Source organism: Nerophis ophidion, linkage group LG04 (genome assembly GCF_033978795.1).
Source record: "Nerophis ophidion isolate RoL-2023_Sa linkage group LG04, RoL_Noph_v1.0, whole genome shotgun sequence".
Taxonomy (NCBI): domain Eukaryota; kingdom Metazoa; phylum Chordata; class Actinopteri; order Syngnathiformes; family Syngnathidae; genus Nerophis; species Nerophis ophidion.
The window spans coordinates 45,630,968-45,648,504 of record NC_084614.1 but is presented as its reverse complement, the minus strand read 5'-3'; the positions used below and the strand labels follow the sequence as shown (position 1 = coordinate 45,648,504).

Here is a 17,537-nt window from a genome sequence, read left to right as displayed (position 1 = left end):
TCCCAACTTCTTTGTCACGTGTTGCTGGCATCAAACTCTAAAATTAATGATTATTTGCAACAACAAAAAAACGTTTATCAGTTTCAACATCAAATATGTTGTCTTTGTAGCATATTCAACTGAATATGGGTTGAAAATGATTTGCAAATCATTGTATTTAATTTATATTTACATCTAACACAATTTCCCAACTCGTATGGAAACGGGGTTTGTACATTGGATATGCCATATGCATGTTACTAATTAGCATTAGTGATTTTACAGGATGATTTTAACACCTCCAAATTTAATAATGAAAACCACGGCTCAGATGGACGTTATAAACAAACAGCTGGTTTGTAATGAGTACCATACTTACATTATGAACACATTGTAGGATTTGACAAAAGACAAGGCTAGCACATTCAACTTATTGGCAAATACTATTCTCTGACTACAGCAACACACCTAGAACAAACTGAAATGAATACATACTTGCAAATTAAGATACACTATATTGCCAAAATATTTGGCCACCTGCCTTTACTCACATATGAACTTGAAGTGCCATCCCATGGAATTGTCCAAAATGTTTTGGTATCCTGGAGCACTCAAAGTTCCTTTCACTGGAAATAAAGGGCCAAGCCCAACTACTGAAAAACCAACCCCACACCATAATTCCTCCTCCACCAAATTTCACACTCGGCACAATGCAGTGCGAAATGTAGCCTTCCCCTGGAAACCTCCAAACCCAGACTCCTTCATCAGATTGCCAGACGGAAAAGCGTGATTCATCACTCTAGAGTCCAGTGGCGACATGCTTTACACCACTGCATCCGACGCTCTGCATTGGTCTTGGTGATGTATGGCTTAGATGCAGCTGCTCGGCCATGGAAACCCATTCCATGAAGCTCTCTGCGTACTGTACGTGGGCTAATTGGAAGGTCTCATGAAGTTTGGAGCTCTGTAGCAACTGACTGTGCAGAATGTCTTTGCACTATGCGCTGCAGCATTCGCTGACAACTCTCTGTCAGTATATGTGGCCTACAACTTGGGGGGCTGAGTTGCTGTTGTTCCCAAACTCTTCATTTTTCTTATAATAAAGTTGACTTTGGAATATTTAGGAGCGAGGAAATTTTACGACTGGATTTGTTGCACAGGTGGCATCCTATGACAGCTCCACGCTGGAAATCACTGTGAGCGGCCCATTCTTTCACAAATGTTTGTAGAAACAGTCTCCATGCCTAAGTGCTTGATTTTTTTTACACTGGGCCAAGTGATTAGGACACCTGACTCTCATCATTTTGATGGGTGGCCAAATACTTGACAGCAAAGTTATTAACATCAGCGTACTGTCACATTTTTTGTTTCCATTATTAAATAAATTAACATTTATCACCACATGAACACACAGAAAAGTACCGTAGTGGTTCATACATGAAAAATACCCAGGTGTATATTTTGTTATTCTTACAATTTTCTTGGTTACAAACGCGCGCCCATAAATTAAGTTAACACTTTAGCGCATGTGATTAGTAACAAAAAAATACCCAGTTTTTCATATGGAAACTCAAGTTAATGATGTATTACAGAACAGTTCAAAATGTGGACTTCCTACAATACTGTAATTAAGTTTTGAGCTTATAAATTATGTACATTCAAGTAAAACAATTAAAAAATTGTTCCTGAAAGACATTCTGACGATAAAATGTAATTGTGTTAAAATGTTGTAGTCTTTTTTTAAGTTGATAACTGTCATTGAAGGCCTACTGAAACCCACTACTACTCACCACGCAGTCTGATAGTTTATATATCAATGATGAAATATTAACATTGTAACACATGCCAATACGGCCTTTTTAGTTTACTAAATTGCAATTTTAAATTTCCCGGGACTTTTTTTTTTAAAACGTCGCGTAATGACGTGTACGCGTGACGTCACGGGCTGTTATGAATATGAGCACTGCGTAGACACAGCTAAAAGTCGTCTGCTTTAACGGCATAATTACACAGTATTCTGGACATCTGTGTTACTGAATTTTTTGCAATTTGTTCAATTAATATTGGAGAAGTCAAAGTAGAAAGATGGAGTTGGGAAGCTTTAGCCTTTAGCCACACAAACACACTGTGATTCCTTGTTTAAAATTCACAGAGGTGAAACTTTAGTATGGATCAGAGCGAACATGGATCCCGACTACTTGTCAACCAGCAGGTTTCGGTGAGAAAATTGTGGTTAAAAAGTCGCCTCTTACCGGATATCAGCTGAGCTTATGCCGCCCATAAAGCTGCCGTCGACTTCCCCGAGACATTGCGCGTCAACACACGGCCGTGGACGTACACTTCCGACTATCAGGTACTATTAAACTCACTAAAACACTAGCAACACAATAGAAAGATAAGGGATTTCCCAGAATTATCCTTGTAAATGTCTCTAAAAACATATTAATCCATCTCAATGCAACGCGATTGCAATCGCGTTTTGTTATTTTTAACTTTTTTTTTTCTTTCTAGTCCGTCGCTGTCAATATCCTCAAACACGAATCTTTCATCCTCGCTCAAATTAATGGGGAAATTGTCGTTTTCTCGGTCTGAATAGCTGTTTTTGTTGGAGGCTCCCATTAAAATCAATGTGAATACGTGAGGAGCCATCAACATGTGACGTCATCGTCTGCGACTTCCGATAGAGGCAGGGCTTTTTTCCTGTTGCGAATTTTATCGTGGATGTTCTCTACTAAATCCTTTCAGCAAAAATATGGCAATATCGCGAAATGATCAAATATGACACATAGAATGGACCTGCTATCCCGTTTAAATAAGAAAATCTCATTTCGGTAGGCCTTTAATCAATACAATTAGGATAATGTTGCTTAATAGTAGAGATGCCTCAGTCTATTAACTACACTCAGTTGTCTGCTCATCGGCTCATTGCCTCACAACCAATCAGACTCCGCCATTCCACACTCACCTGTGACTCATTAACAAACACACACACACATGTATATATATATATATATATATATATATATATATATATATATATATATATATATATATATATATATATATATATATATATATATGTATATATATATATATATATATATATATATATATATATATATATATATATATATATATATGTATATATATATACCCTCCTCAGCCCGGCTAGCTCAGGCAATATTGTTTGACTTTGAAAAATTTTAGTTGCTAAAAGACTTGAGGGGCAGGTTAAAACAAATACTTTTTTTTGTTAGTGTTTTTTTCACATCATATATGTTATTAAAATATTTATTATATGAAATGCGAAAATAACTTTTTTGCCTTTTCTCCAATGAATGCACCTTTGTTGGTCTCATTGTAGATGCACTGCACGACTGCTTCTAAAATGCCCATAAAAAGTGGTGGATGTCTCCCGCTTGTTTGAAAACCTATCTAACGCCACAGGTAAAGCACATGATAACATGAATGTGCAGGAAGTGTCTCTGTGGTGATGCCCAGTATAATACACGGCTATTTGCCAAATCCCCATTTAAACAAGGCGGTCTTCACCGCTTTACAATGCAGTCTTAGTCGATCACACGCTGTTTCATGTATTGCACACGCTGTTTACGACGTGGTATTTGGATATTTGTAAATCAGGCCCTTGGTTCGAAATCGTGACTATCATTAAGGATGACGATGGTGTCGCTGACACCTTGCCTAAGGTGATTGCTAAGCAGCATAGTGGTGTCAGCTCGTGCTTTAGCTGCTAGGGCAGGTTGTCACGTCAGGGTTGCGTCTTTATATGGGTTCGTTCCTCCCAGTGCAGAATGGACAACTCCGAACGAAAACGTGAAGGTAGGTAGGAGATGATTTATCAATCATAAATCATACACTGTAAATACATATAAGCAGACAAAAACAAGAATACCGTATTTCCTTGAATTGCCGCCGGGGCGCTAATTAAATTAATTTAAAACCTCTTTTCACTCCTGTACTTACCAAGAGCATACGGTAAAAGTAAGCATGCGCTAATTATTTTAAAACCTCTTCTCACTCCGACGCTTACCAAAGGCATGCGGTAAATTTAGGACTGCGCCGATAAATTTGAGTGTGATGTAAGGATACCATCATGAAAAGCACATTTAATAAAAAAAACCTTAATGTACGGGAGCCTGTAAAAGACTGTATTTTACCTTGGGGGGATGCTCCAATTATTCACTATTTACCCAATAAATGTAATCTAAGAGAGAGTGAGAGGAGACGTCTTATTTAGTTGAACAATTTACTATATACACCACATAAACATACAATAACCAGACAATAATAAATACACATTAATTACACTCATACACTCGTCCCCACTCACACGCTACCTCCCCAACTCGCGCTGTCCACTTCCCTCGCAGCAATGTAGCCACGATAGCACACAACTAAACTCTTTATAATTTTCCACACTCGCTCTCCAAATAGTTTACATTCACAGAGGAGAGGGTCTCTTTAACAAACTTAACTAATACGTGACTAAACCTGCCGTTTGTGAAGTCACTGTGCAGCAAACAAACACACGTGCGAGCTGCGGTTCGCACACCCTTCCCATCAACTGGCAACGTGAGTGCCCAAACATCCTAAACTTTAACGAGTGCAATTTATAAACTGTCACTTATAACACACTGAAATGGGAAGCTCACTGCGGTTATTTCTCTGAACTGCAACCGTGGTGAACGCTACGTTGCTTGTTAATGCCGGAGCTCTTTTTTTTTTTTGTCCTGTCCAGCTTCTCAGGCAAACATATAGTTGATGTAGATGCCCATATCAGCTGTTCAGATTTACTATACAGAAGAGAAGTGTAGCATACTTCTCTTGTAGCTTTATTTGAATCTGACTATATTAAATGCATTTATATTATAATTTGGTGCAGCCGGGCTGGAGCAGGAGGGGATAGAAAGAGGAAAAAAAGGAAGACCGAGGGGGAAATTGTGGGGATAAGAGGGGGATTAGACAGAGAGACAAAAACAACAACAGCAAACACAACAATAACAACAAAAACAACAACAACAATAGAACAACACCAGCACATACGATATGTACAAATATGATCGTAAAAGTGATAGCAAATAAGCAGTTAGTGAAATAAATAATAATATAGAAATGACAATGAGCATTTTTACACCAAAACTGGAGCAATACAAATACCAATAGAAAAAGCGCTATTGATTATGAACAATACCAATAGTTTACCTCTATTTTCAACAATACAGTTGTTAAAATGCAACTGTATTGATAATAGACATTATCAATACAGTTGCATTTATTATCTATCTATTGATAGTAGAGAGATAATAAAAATATAAATGAAATAATAAAAATAAAAAAAATTAAAAAAAAGGAATACCGAAAGATGGAGGGGAAGAGAGAGAGGCAACCTATATTAATCTTGTAGATTGTTATAGTAACAATGGGTTAAGCTTTGTCAATATGCCATGTGTTACCCAGTTTACCCTAGGGCAACAACGTTGATATATGTTTGATGAAACATGATTATGTGCATGAGTGTATGTATGTTTATGTACTTGTATATGAACAGAATGTGTATATGAATGTTTGTACAGTGAATGTATATGTACAGTATGTGAATGTTTGTACCGTGAATGTGCGTGTAAATGGACGGACTTGGAGTATGCAGGTATGTAATGTATTTGTGTATGTATGTGGGAGCGTAGGTGCCTATGTATGTACGTGTGTATGTATGAATAATGGTGTGTGTGTGTGTGAGTATATGTGGGTTAGTATGTACAATATATTTGACCCCCAGTGTGCGTGGGAGCCAGAGTGCGGCCCTAGCCGCCCAGAGAGCCCAACCCAAACAGCAGGTGTGGCGCCCAGGGAACCAGGGACCACCAGCCCCACGCAGCCAGGCCGGCCAGCGGCGGGAACCCCAGAGACCCGGAAGAGCCGGCAGCAGGCCGCAGACAGACGCGCCCGGCAGAGGACAGGGCAGGAGAGAAGCAGCGGACGGCCAGACCCCAAGCCAGCAAGAGACAACCCCCCACATGGGCAGAAAGACGGGACGCCCCGCCCGGAGGAACCCAGAGACTTCCCGCAGCCAGAGCTCTTTTGACACTTTGTTTAACTTGCCGGCGGAAACGAAACTGCCCATAACCATAGCAACCGGAAACAATAGCAACCGAAGCCATAGCAACGGTTAAACAACTTAAAGAAACACATTTTACCTTTCCAAACGACACATATGAAATAGAAATAAATAATAATAATCAAACCCTTAACAGAAACAAACTCCTATTTGTAGAACTAAAGGAACAATTACATAAATATGCAAACCTTCAGAACAGTTAATATGTAGCATAAAAAATGCAGATGGCATTAAAACGCCACAACACTCAGTCGCTGTATGTAAATACCCAAAATAAAGACTCGACATAAATATAAATTAAATTGGAGGAAACAGGATTAGAACCCGATGCTAACCGCCCATAGAAAATACATCGGTACAGCTAGTAGCTACTATTAGCAAAGAAATTCACTTACCAACTCGGCTTAATATCTTAACATCGCCACACTCTCTCATCGCAACTCGGCCCTGATGGTCGGCACCTATAAGTTTACAATTAGTTGTAAAATATTGGACGGTTGTTTTTACGATATGCAGGCAAACGACAACTTTAAAACAGACGGGCTTCAGATGTCCCCAGGCTTAGCCACCGCACCTGGCAGCCATCTTGGAACGCTGGATTATATAGAGCGCAATAGGCTGCAGCGGGTCACGTGGGCCCCTGTGTTAAACTCGCGAGATTAAACGTGGAAACGACGCAGGTAATATGAGTGGAATGCCATGACAGAAAACATGGCTTATTTCCCACCCGTGTTACACACTCGTGACGTGACGAGTATGACCTGACGGTAAACCGAGGCATGCGCTAATTATTTTGCTAAACAATTGTGACCCGGCAGTAATTTTAGGCATGCGCTAATTCTAAGAATGCGATAATTATTTTGCAAAACGAGTTTGACCCGGCGGTAAAACGAGGCATGCGGATAACATATACCCGGCGGCAATTCAAGGAAATACGGTAAAAAGAAAAGCGGGCTGATAGCATGGGGAGCTATGGCGAAGATTAGTGCAGGAACAAGAATCAGGAATAACCAACGTAACTTTTTGCGTGGAGCAAACAAGGAAGCCAGACTGAGCGTGGCGAGCAAGGTGAATAAAAAGCTCTCTGATTAGTGGTTGACAGCAGCTGACCGTGCCGACCACTAACCAGAGGCAGGTGAAAACAATAAACAGCCATGGCAACCAAACCAAACTCAGTCCAAAACTAACAGAAAAAAAAAAAAACATGATTCGGACCACGGATCATGACACAGGCGCTATACTGCAGTAAGTCTTATGCTAATTCAGCAGAATATAGAACTGTTCTGTGTACGGTACGAGGTTCTTAAATGGTCATTTAGTGGTCCTGACCTGTAAAACAATCTCATTTTCAATTGTCTTCTTGAAATATATTTTCAATATTGTGTTACTAATTACGATCACTGAAACATTAAAAAAAAACAATGTATTCTTTGTCAAATATCCTTTCTAAGAGTTCAACCTGAAGAGGACAGAGAGCATCGAGGTTTACCTGAGTCGGAAGATTAGTTTTTGTTCTTCCGCAGTTCAACTCGTTGACATGAACTTCGCTTGTCCAAGTGTTTCTTTGGCTGGAAGCTGTGAAAACATGTATTGTATACATTAACTATATATATTGAATATATTTAGCATTCTGACTATTAATTGTGTTGTTTCATTTGTTTTAGTTCCGTAAATCAAGGCTTGCGCAGTTATTTGTGTTGTTTACCCGTCTTCTGCTCTGTCTCCTGGTCATGTCCGCCTCTCCTGACACCGGATGCTGTACCGCACGAAGAATCGGTTCCTACAAAAATGTTTTAGCAGCAAACTTTTCACAAAACGTTTGATTGAGAGGAAAAATCCAAATCTTATACTTGGATTGATTTAAAAAATATTTCAAACAACTACGATCATTTCACACCAACCTGATGAGTCAATGTCCAACGCTGAAGTTGGGATACAAGAACTATGTGGAAAATACATCATAATATTACATTCATATCTGTATTCATAGTTTTAATTGAAAATTTGTGTGACTATATTGTACGCACCTTCTATTGTTTCTTTTTAACCTGACATTATTTGGGCGTTGCACCTTGTGGAATCAAAGACACATAAGGCTGACGTTAGACCAAAACAGGAAAGAAACATTATAAAATGGTGGAAAAACATCACTGCATTTTTGAAAATTACATGAAAGGAACATGATGTGGTGCAAAAAGTGAGTACACCTCTCACATTTCAGCCAGCATTTTGGGACTTCTCACCACGTGGCCCCAAAAAGCAGAGAAGGCAGGCGGTGTGCGGGTACACCCTCCTTTTATTAGGAACACCGAAGGGAGCACCAGTGGACCAAGGGTGAAATACAGCAAGACACAGTAAGGCAAGCGAGAACACTGACGCATGGTATGTGACAATACACTAGCATGAACTTGCAGCAAAGTGTGACCCGCCTGGTTCAGACCCTGCTTTCTATTCAACCCAGGACTCAAACCAGAGTTGTTTTGGCAATGAGAGACAAGAGTGCTAGCTTCCAAAAAAAATCCCCGAGCTATCAACCCATTAACCAGCTTGCTCTTACGATTGCCAGTGTCTGAGGTCTACCCAACACATTGGCTGGCCTCCGTTACCCTCAACCCGCAATACCTCTCTCTCATTTATGGTTACGGCACCAGTGTAACAAGTCTGGTTCAGTCTCTGCTTATTGTTCCGCCTGTGACTCGGACCTCGGTCCCCCAGCATGCTAGCTATCGAGCTAAAAGCCCGAACATACAACCCGGGAACCAGCACTCCTCTTAACGTTGTTAGGGAGTGAGGTTTACCAACGTACACATAGTCTCCCACACTGGCTGGCCTCTGTCACACAACCACAGTATCGTCAAATGGACGGCACACCTGTCCCAGGCTTCTTATGCCAAGCGCCATCCATCTAGCGTTGTTGGGCATAAGAAGCCTGATTGAGAATCAGGAGACACTCCTGTCTCGAGCGCCCTCTCTAACATACCATGGGGAGAACCCAAGGTGTGTTGGAAGGCTGTTCAGAGCTTGGGGAAAGGCCAAAGCCTGCCATTGTCCCCGGTGGAACTCACTGGAAATCAGACCCCGCGTGAGCCGCTGGGGTGTTGCTTTACCAGATTGCTAAGGCAGGAAGTCTCCCTCATTGCTCCCCTCTGGCAACGACAATGGTCCCTCCGCAGGTTCAACCTTCTTACCATGTTCACTTCCTCTCGATCAGTGGTTCCCAAAGTGGCTCTTAAGCCCTCGTGGGGGGTACGGCCAATGACGGTAGGGGGCCCAAGCATTTTGGTGGGGACTGACTACAAAGAGAACATTTAAACAGACAAAAGAAAAAGGTATACCGTATTTTTCGGACCATAAGTCGTAGTTTTTTTCATAGTTTATGTTTACTTATACTCCGGATCGACTTATGTGTAAATGTATTAACACATTACCGTAAAATATCAAAAAATATTATTTATCTCTTTCGCGTAAGAGATGAAGAAAATGTCAGCAATCGTCACACACACGTCAACCAATAAGAATTCGGCGGGGGAGGGTCATGGCAGAAGTGTATTGTGGGTCATGGGATGCTAACTGCTATATGCTATATGCTACTGCCGTAGATATTAAAATGGATCAGTTCATCGTTGGCGGTAACTTATAAAAACTGAGAAGGGCTAAACAAAAATTGGACCAAAAAGGAAATCATGTACTCCAGATTACAAGCTGGACGTAGTGAAATATGCAGCAGAAAACGACAAGAGGAAGCGGCGCATACCTTTGAAATTGGCAGAGTTGTTCAGAAGCGTCATCAAAGAAGAAGATTTAATCGGATTTATCGATTAGGAGTGACAGATTGTTTGGTAAAAGTATAGCATGTTCCGTATGTTAGTTATTTGAATGAGTCTTACCATAATATGTTACGTAAACATACCAGGCACGTTCTCAGTTTGTTATTTATGAGTCATATAACGTACACTTATTCAGCCGGTTGTTCACTATTCTTTATTCATTCTAAATTGCTTTTCAAATTTGTATTCTTGGTGTTGGATTTTTATCAAATAAATTTCCCCCAAAAATGCGACTCATATATGTTTTTTTCCTTCTTTATTATGCATTTTCGACCGGTGCGACGTATATTCCGAAAAAAACGGTACAAAGAAAAGGCTGAAATGATATTAATACCAATAACTAACAATGTAATAATGTTTTGCCTTTAAATGTATATTACTTTTTAAATCTTAAGACCGAGGATCTTGGATCCAAAAATGTTGGTAATCAGTGAGTTTTGTTTAAGGTTAACCTCCATGTATATATGCTGCCATTTTCCTTCTGTTTTTCAAAATATCAGTTAGATTCTAAAAATACATGTATTTGACTGCAAACGATTATTTTTGTATACACACTTTTTTGGTGGGTTGGGGTCAAAGCCATTTTATATGTGCCAAAGGGTGGAACAGCAACAAAACGTTTTGGAACCACTGCTTGAGTCTAGATCCCAGGTGTCAAACTCCCGCTCCATTGGAAAACCACTTGCAAATCACAATGCATCTGGCTCATGTGGAAATTATCAGCAAATAAGAACTCCGAACTAACTTTAGCAACACAAATTTGAATGTTTTTTTCAAAATGCACCTTTCCTTCAGACCAGTACCATATTTTTCGGAGTATAACTCGCTCCGGAGTATAAGTCGTACCTGCCGGAAATGCATAATAAAGAAGGAAAGAAACATATATAAGTCGCACTGGAATTAAAGTCGCATTTTTGGGGGAATTTATTTGATAAAACCCAACACCAAGAATAGACATTTGAAAGGCAATTTAAAATAAATAAAGAATAGTGAACAACAGGCTGAATAAGTGTACGTTATATGACGCATAAATAACCAACTGAGAAGGTGCCTGGTATGTTAACGTAACATATTATAGTAAGAGTCATTCAAATAACTATAACATATAGAACATGCTATACGTTTACCAAACAATCTGTCACTCCTAATCGTTAAATCCCATTAAATCTTATACGTCCAGTCCCTTACGTGAATGAGCTAAATAATATTATTTAATATTTTAAGGTAATGTGTTAATAATTTCACACATAAGTCGCTCCTGAGTATAAGTCGCACCCCCGGCCAAACTATGAAAAAAACTGCGACCTATAGTCCAAAAAATATGGTAATTAAAAAAAGTCCAACCAAACCAATGGAGTTAAAAGAAAATGTCTGTCCACATAAAAAACGCATTCAGCGGCATGCATGTTTTATACAAGCCACAAAAACATATGATGCATAACATGAGTGACATCCGACTGTAAACCCTTTGTCAAAGGCAGCCATACTTTATTACTAAAAGTATCCGGCAAGCACTGATAGAAAATTTCTTACTCATGATTCATTTCGCATTCTATAACAGACCATAACTACTCCAGTCATGGTGCCGACACAAAAACTACAGGTATTATGACACTTGGAGAAACTACTACAACTATAAGGGGAAAATGAACAACTACTACGTAAACCCTTAACACGTAATTTTAGCAACTATTTACCAAAAAATTGCAGCAAAGCATGCTGGGAAACTGGAAGCACTCCCAGCAACGCTGCAGTATTATTGCTTGAAAATCAAATGCCCGCTGAAATGGTGCGAGTGTACTCACGTCTGTGTGTGTCCTGGTGGTAATGGTTAGAATAGGAAATTGTCAGGTTGAATGCTGTAATAACTGATCACACATGAACCTACACAACTTATGTTTGGATCCGAGCCTGTCCACTGAGGTCGACGCCTGAGAAGAGGACTACACTGGCACTTGGGTAACACTTCCTTCAGTGATGGACGCTGGGTTGCTTCATATATGCTCTCCGTGGAACCATCCTGGATCAAAATACAAGAACTTTGATATATGACTATGTTGTGTACTAAGGAAAAATGACTGAAATGCAGTAAAAAGGCTGTTGACGCAAAACAAACCTTTACACGCTGCTATACTTAACAATCAGACAGTTTTTTTCTAATGCTAATTTAGAAAAAATATTATTGTATTAAAGACTAGACAGGACAGTTTTAGTCTGGAATGGGACTGGGTTCAGTAGAGATGGCTAAGAGTTAGTACAGGGGTCAGCAACCCCAAATGTTGAAAGAGACATATTGGACCCCAAATACAAAAAAGTAATCGGTCTGGAGCCTCAAAAAATTTAAATACTTATTTAAGTGTTATAATGATGGCAACACATGATATGAGTGGCTTATTAACTATATTAGCCTACTATCAAAATGACTGTGTTGCAGGCAGACGCAAATCTGCAGAAATGTTGAAATGTAATATCTATTCTACACATTTTTACAACATTGGAAAACATTAGTAAAAGTTCTCAGAGGGTGAGATAACTCCTGGAAATGGCGGTCTTACAATGGCCAAAGGTATAGATGTGTGTATCCAAGTTAAAGGAAACGGCAGGTTGTCTTCTTTTAATGGATTTATTACAATTTTTGCAAGTGTTTGCTGTGGTCTGGAACAGCATGGCACACAAACAACTATCAGAAATGTAGCCAATGTTACATACAGATAATGTGTCATGGGACATGCAAATATAAATTAAATACAGAGAGGACATAGGTAAAGAAAATTAAATGAGCTCAAATCATATTTGCCAATCCTCCTGGTTTTTCCAGGAGACTCACGAAATTCAGCGCCTCTCCCGAAAACCTCCCGGGACAAATTTTCTCACGAAAATGTCCCGAAATTCAGGCGGAGTTGGAGGCCACACCCCCTCCAGCTCCATGAGAACCTGACTCAATGTTGTGACCCTCTTAAACAGGACAATACTGCCATCTACTGTACATAAATTAGAATGTAAGTATATTCTATGTTTAAGTGTAGTCAAGGAACATGCATTAGGGAGTCTGTTCTGAAGTCCACAGTAAAGAGACGTAACTTCATCACGTCGCCTGGTTATTGGCTCCAACACAATATATTACACCGTCGACGAGCAAAATGAAGAAAAACGCTTGCAAGTTCCAGAACGATTTGAAACAAGAATTTCAGTTTATCCAGGAGAGTTCGAAGGGGAAAGGGTATATTGCCTGTAATTTTTTTAGAACAGACTTCTCCATTGAACACAGATAAACTCAGCCATGAACGGTCAGTCAGCGAAGCACAAAACATCCGCAGCGCAGCATCGTTCACAACCCAGTATTATGGCCCACCTCGCAAAATGGAGACCCGATGGTGTATTTTATGCTGAGACAAAGATGGATGGCTATGCTGATAGCTGGAAGCAACATCCCGTTCTCATTTGCGGATGTCTACAACAAATCCGTGAAGGATGTCCCCAGATTCGGAGATCGCTCGCCAATACGCAAATGGCAGAACAAAGGTTACTCAAATAGTGAAAGTTAAGTGTTGTTGTTTTTTTTAGTAACCAGCAAGCACAGTACAGTTAGTAGAACAAATGTGTTTTTATTACTGTGTATTTGATAGGTGCCGTCCGAAATTCAACTATTTCTTTCATTTATATATATAATAATATATATATATAATACATATATATATATATATATATATTGTATGTATATATATATATATATATATATATATATATATATATATATATATATATTGTATATATACAGTATATATATAGCTAATATATATATAGCTAGAATTCACTGAAAGTCAAGTATTACACACACACACACACGCATATATATATATATATATAGCTAGAATTCACTGAAAGTCAAGTATTTCATACACACGCATATATATATATATATATATATATATATATATATATATATATATTTATTTATGAAATACTCGAGTTGGTGAATTATACGCCACCCCTCTTAACCACGCCCCCCGCTCCAACCCTGCCTCAGCCCCACCCCCGACCTCCCGAATTCGAAGGTCTCAAGGTTGGCAAGTATGGCTCAAATATAGCTACAAACGAGGCCTAATAAGGCAATATGTACATACAGCTAGCCTAAATAGCATGTTATCATGGATTAGCTTGCAGTCATGCAGTGACCAAATATTTCTGATTAGCACTCCACAACAAGCCAATAACATCAACAAAGCTCACATGTGTGCATTCACGCACACTATACAACATTTGGTGGACAAAATGAGACAAAGAAGGAGTGGAATAAAACACGTCTTTCTGTGGCAGCGTCGGCGAAAGTTGTGCATGTAAACAAACCGTTGAGTCACAGTCGACTCAACGGTGAGTTCAAGGGCCGCTAGAATTAGTAGGACAAAACGGCGCTCACCATATACTGTCATCAGTGAAGCACAGACGTATTAAACAGTGGGCTTTCCAACAATTAAGAGGGTTTGTGTCATGTTTGTCCTCCTACAGAAACCATAATAAAACAAAAAAAAAATTTCACCCCTTTTTTTTCCCATTTCCATACATTTTTTAAATTTAGAGGCAGTCCACTACAAATATGCCTGCTTCCCCGACAAGTGCTTGAGCTGATGCACAGTCTGCAACTGGACGCCATGTCATGTGCAACAAAGGTATTGAAATGTGGTACCGTTTCAGTTTACATGAATCGGTACCCGGTTGTATCGACACAATTCGGTTGGTACCTTTTAAAAGTAGAAAATTCAGTGTTCATCCCTAATGACAGTTTGAAGTCTCAAGACTAAATGTTTGGTGTTGGGCCTGTAGGTTATATTGTACCTCATACAGTATGGATAATTAATAAATGACCCCTTTTTGATTTTGGAAGTTTAGCTCCTTACAAACTTTAATGGCCTTTTTGTTGCAACAGAGAGAGAAAATATAAAATAAAATCCAGAATAAACATTAGATTAAATTTAGAAATTAATTGGTTGAGTGAAATATAACTTTATAGACATAAGTATATTGCATTGTATAAATAAGCGGTATTTGACAATCCTTCCAGGAATTTGCGATGTCGTGATCGAGCTATTTCAAGGAAATTCAACTGATCCTTTTAATTTTTGTGTGGCCTCGCGACTTTGTCCATTTTGGACAATCTGCTTCATTTTCACCAATCGAATTTGTCTCTGTGAGGCACTCAAACGTGCACAGAAACTGGAACAGGAACAACAACGCACAAAAATATAACAACTTTTAATTGATCAAACAACACAACTGTCGTCTTCCCGCGTAGCTCAGACCTATTTCCTGTTCCTGTCTACAGAGCTAAGCCTTCTGGGTATTGGAGTATATAAAAATTGACTTTCTAGTTTACATGTATTTATATATGTATTTAACATTTATATATCCAAGGTAAAACAATTAAGAACACATTTTCATTTCAAATGCTGAACTTGCAAAGAAGCAGCATTTACTCGTTGGAGATGTTGAAGTGTGATGATAATGTCTCATTGTCTCTCATTTACCAACACAAATGAGTGCTATTGATCGCTCCCAACAGTTCTTTAATTGCGGGTGTAAATGTGTTGAAACAGAAATTAATGTTTAAGACGGACAGACACTTTTCAAGTGTAAAACATAGACAAAGAATGTCTGCAACTTGTGAACAGCCTTTGGTGGTGTTCCTTTCTATACTCATAATCATGTACTACTACCATTAGTTAAAACAATAAAGTAATTTGACAATAAGTATGTACTTTAAATGCGTCTAATGTTTTGGGGAGTATAGCTTGGTTGGTAGAGTGGCCGTGCCAGCAACTTGAGTGTTGCAGATTTGATCCCCGCTTCCGCCATCCTAGTCACTGCCGTTGTCCTTGGGCAAGACACTTTACCCACCTGCTCCCAGTGCCACCCACACTGGTTTAAATGTAAAAAAAAAAATAGATATTGGGGTTCACTATTTAAAGTGTTTTTAGTCACAACAGAAAAAGAGCTATATAAATATAATTCACTTTTAAGTCTGTGTGATATAAAAAAAGTAAAACATCAATACAGTACTTGTATTTGCATTTAAATTCAAATTCTGTGCCGATTGAGGTTCAGGTTAAAAGGAACACCTACATTGATAACAATTCATAAAATCCCAAGTTGATTCAATTATATAAAATAATAGCTTAAAAAATTGCAACTCTTTGAAAAAGTAGCCTTGAATTTAGACTGTTTAGGCCGCAAACAATCACAAAAAAGCCTGTGAAATCCTGGAGGGACGTATTTGATTCCAACACAAAATTTTGCGTAGTACATGGTCAGCACGTTTCTTGTAGTTTTAATACTTGTCATAGTGTGTCATATACAAGAGCTCTGTCACACATCACATTTTTTCAAACATAAACAATATTTTTCATATAACAATGCAGTATGTGTAGTTGGCAGCCAAAAAACTATACTGGACATTGCTGTTGTTATTGTCTCATATATTAGATTTCATTCCAGCATGAAGATGTTTTTGGAAGAATCAAAGTCCACACTGTCAACAACAGTCACAGCAACAATTCCCCTGGAGTAGCAATAACATTTACAATCATTCCAATTTCAACAGATGTACTTCATGGTGATGCAGATGAATCTTACCAGTGTGAAGCAAAAGAAGTTCATGCTTGAAGGGATCAGCTAAAAAAGACCATATTCTAGTGTACGCAAAATAGACGCCGTGACAAACAATGTCACACACACCCTCACACATGTAAAGGCTTACACTTGCAGCCCAATGGCCTAATCCCAGTTTAAAATCCTTCCATAATCCAATAGCTGCAGTGAGCCGCCTCTGTCCAACAAAGCCATTGGTTACTACAAGACAGTAAACAAGGATAGACTTTCACTTTCTTTTCTTCAGACAAGATTTAGGTATAAACATTGAGGACAACGAGGTCATGTCCTTGGTTTTTGTTTTTAGGCGACAATAGGGTGATGATATGACTGACTATAAATGTACTTTGTGTAGGACATTATGTGCGCTGTACATCACCTAGTAGATCATCCTCTCACAATATACGATCTTTGGTCATGCACAGCCCGCTACAACTACAGCAACGTAGCGCAAAGAAGTTCACTTTTACTTGACAAATGTGCTGTCAACATAACATTAACATTCAATTATACTGATGTAAATTATGTTGCTTCACCTGAATTAAATTGATGTGAAACACTCTCGGTATAATGCTGTTGTAATGTAAGTCAAGTGTAGCCCCACCCTGATCGCAGAACACGCGCTCTGAGTATGCGAGCAGAAGCATCATATGTTCGAACCCGAGTCGTGGTTGAAAATTTGGTATGTTTTTTAAATTCATGTTTTAACCGTGTTAAAATGTTTTTATACGCTCAGGATGTTAATAAAAAAGTGGACTATTACAAAATCATGCTGAATATGAAATATGAGTGATGAGTAGTTATAGCTCATTTAAAGCTTTTGTTATTCTGGAAAGTCATTGCCCAAGATAACATGATTTACTGTATATGGTACTGGGATACCCAATGATTTCAGCCTCTAAAAGTTTCTCTTGGACCTCGGACTATGTTAAGGTAACATGTGGAGTTCCCCA

The 17,537-nt window shown here is 38.9% G+C and overlaps 1 protein-coding gene across 2 annotated transcripts in view; it reads right to left on the bottom strand.

The window, feature by feature from the left end:
* samsn1b (SAM domain, SH3 domain and nuclear localisation signals 1b) overlaps positions 1–16,712 on the bottom strand; it is a 56,140-nt gene extending 39,428 nt beyond the window's left edge. For both annotated transcript variants that reach the window (XM_061898166.1, XM_061898167.1), the window contains exons 1-6: positions 16,570–16,712; positions 11,831–11,962; positions 8,143–8,186; positions 8,017–8,057; positions 7,821–7,895; positions 7,605–7,690 (exon numbers count right to left, since the gene is read on the bottom strand). In XM_061898166.1, the coding sequence (XP_061754150.1) occupies positions 7,605–7,690; positions 7,821–7,895; positions 8,017–8,057; positions 8,143–8,186; positions 11,831–11,962; positions 16,570–16,593 (402 nt within the window). In that variant the 5' untranslated portion in view covers positions 16,594–16,712. The remainder of the gene's footprint in view (positions 1–7,604; positions 7,691–7,820; positions 7,896–8,016; positions 8,058–8,142; positions 8,187–11,830; positions 11,963–16,569) is intronic.
* Between the last annotated feature and the right edge of the window lie 825 nt (positions 16,713–17,537).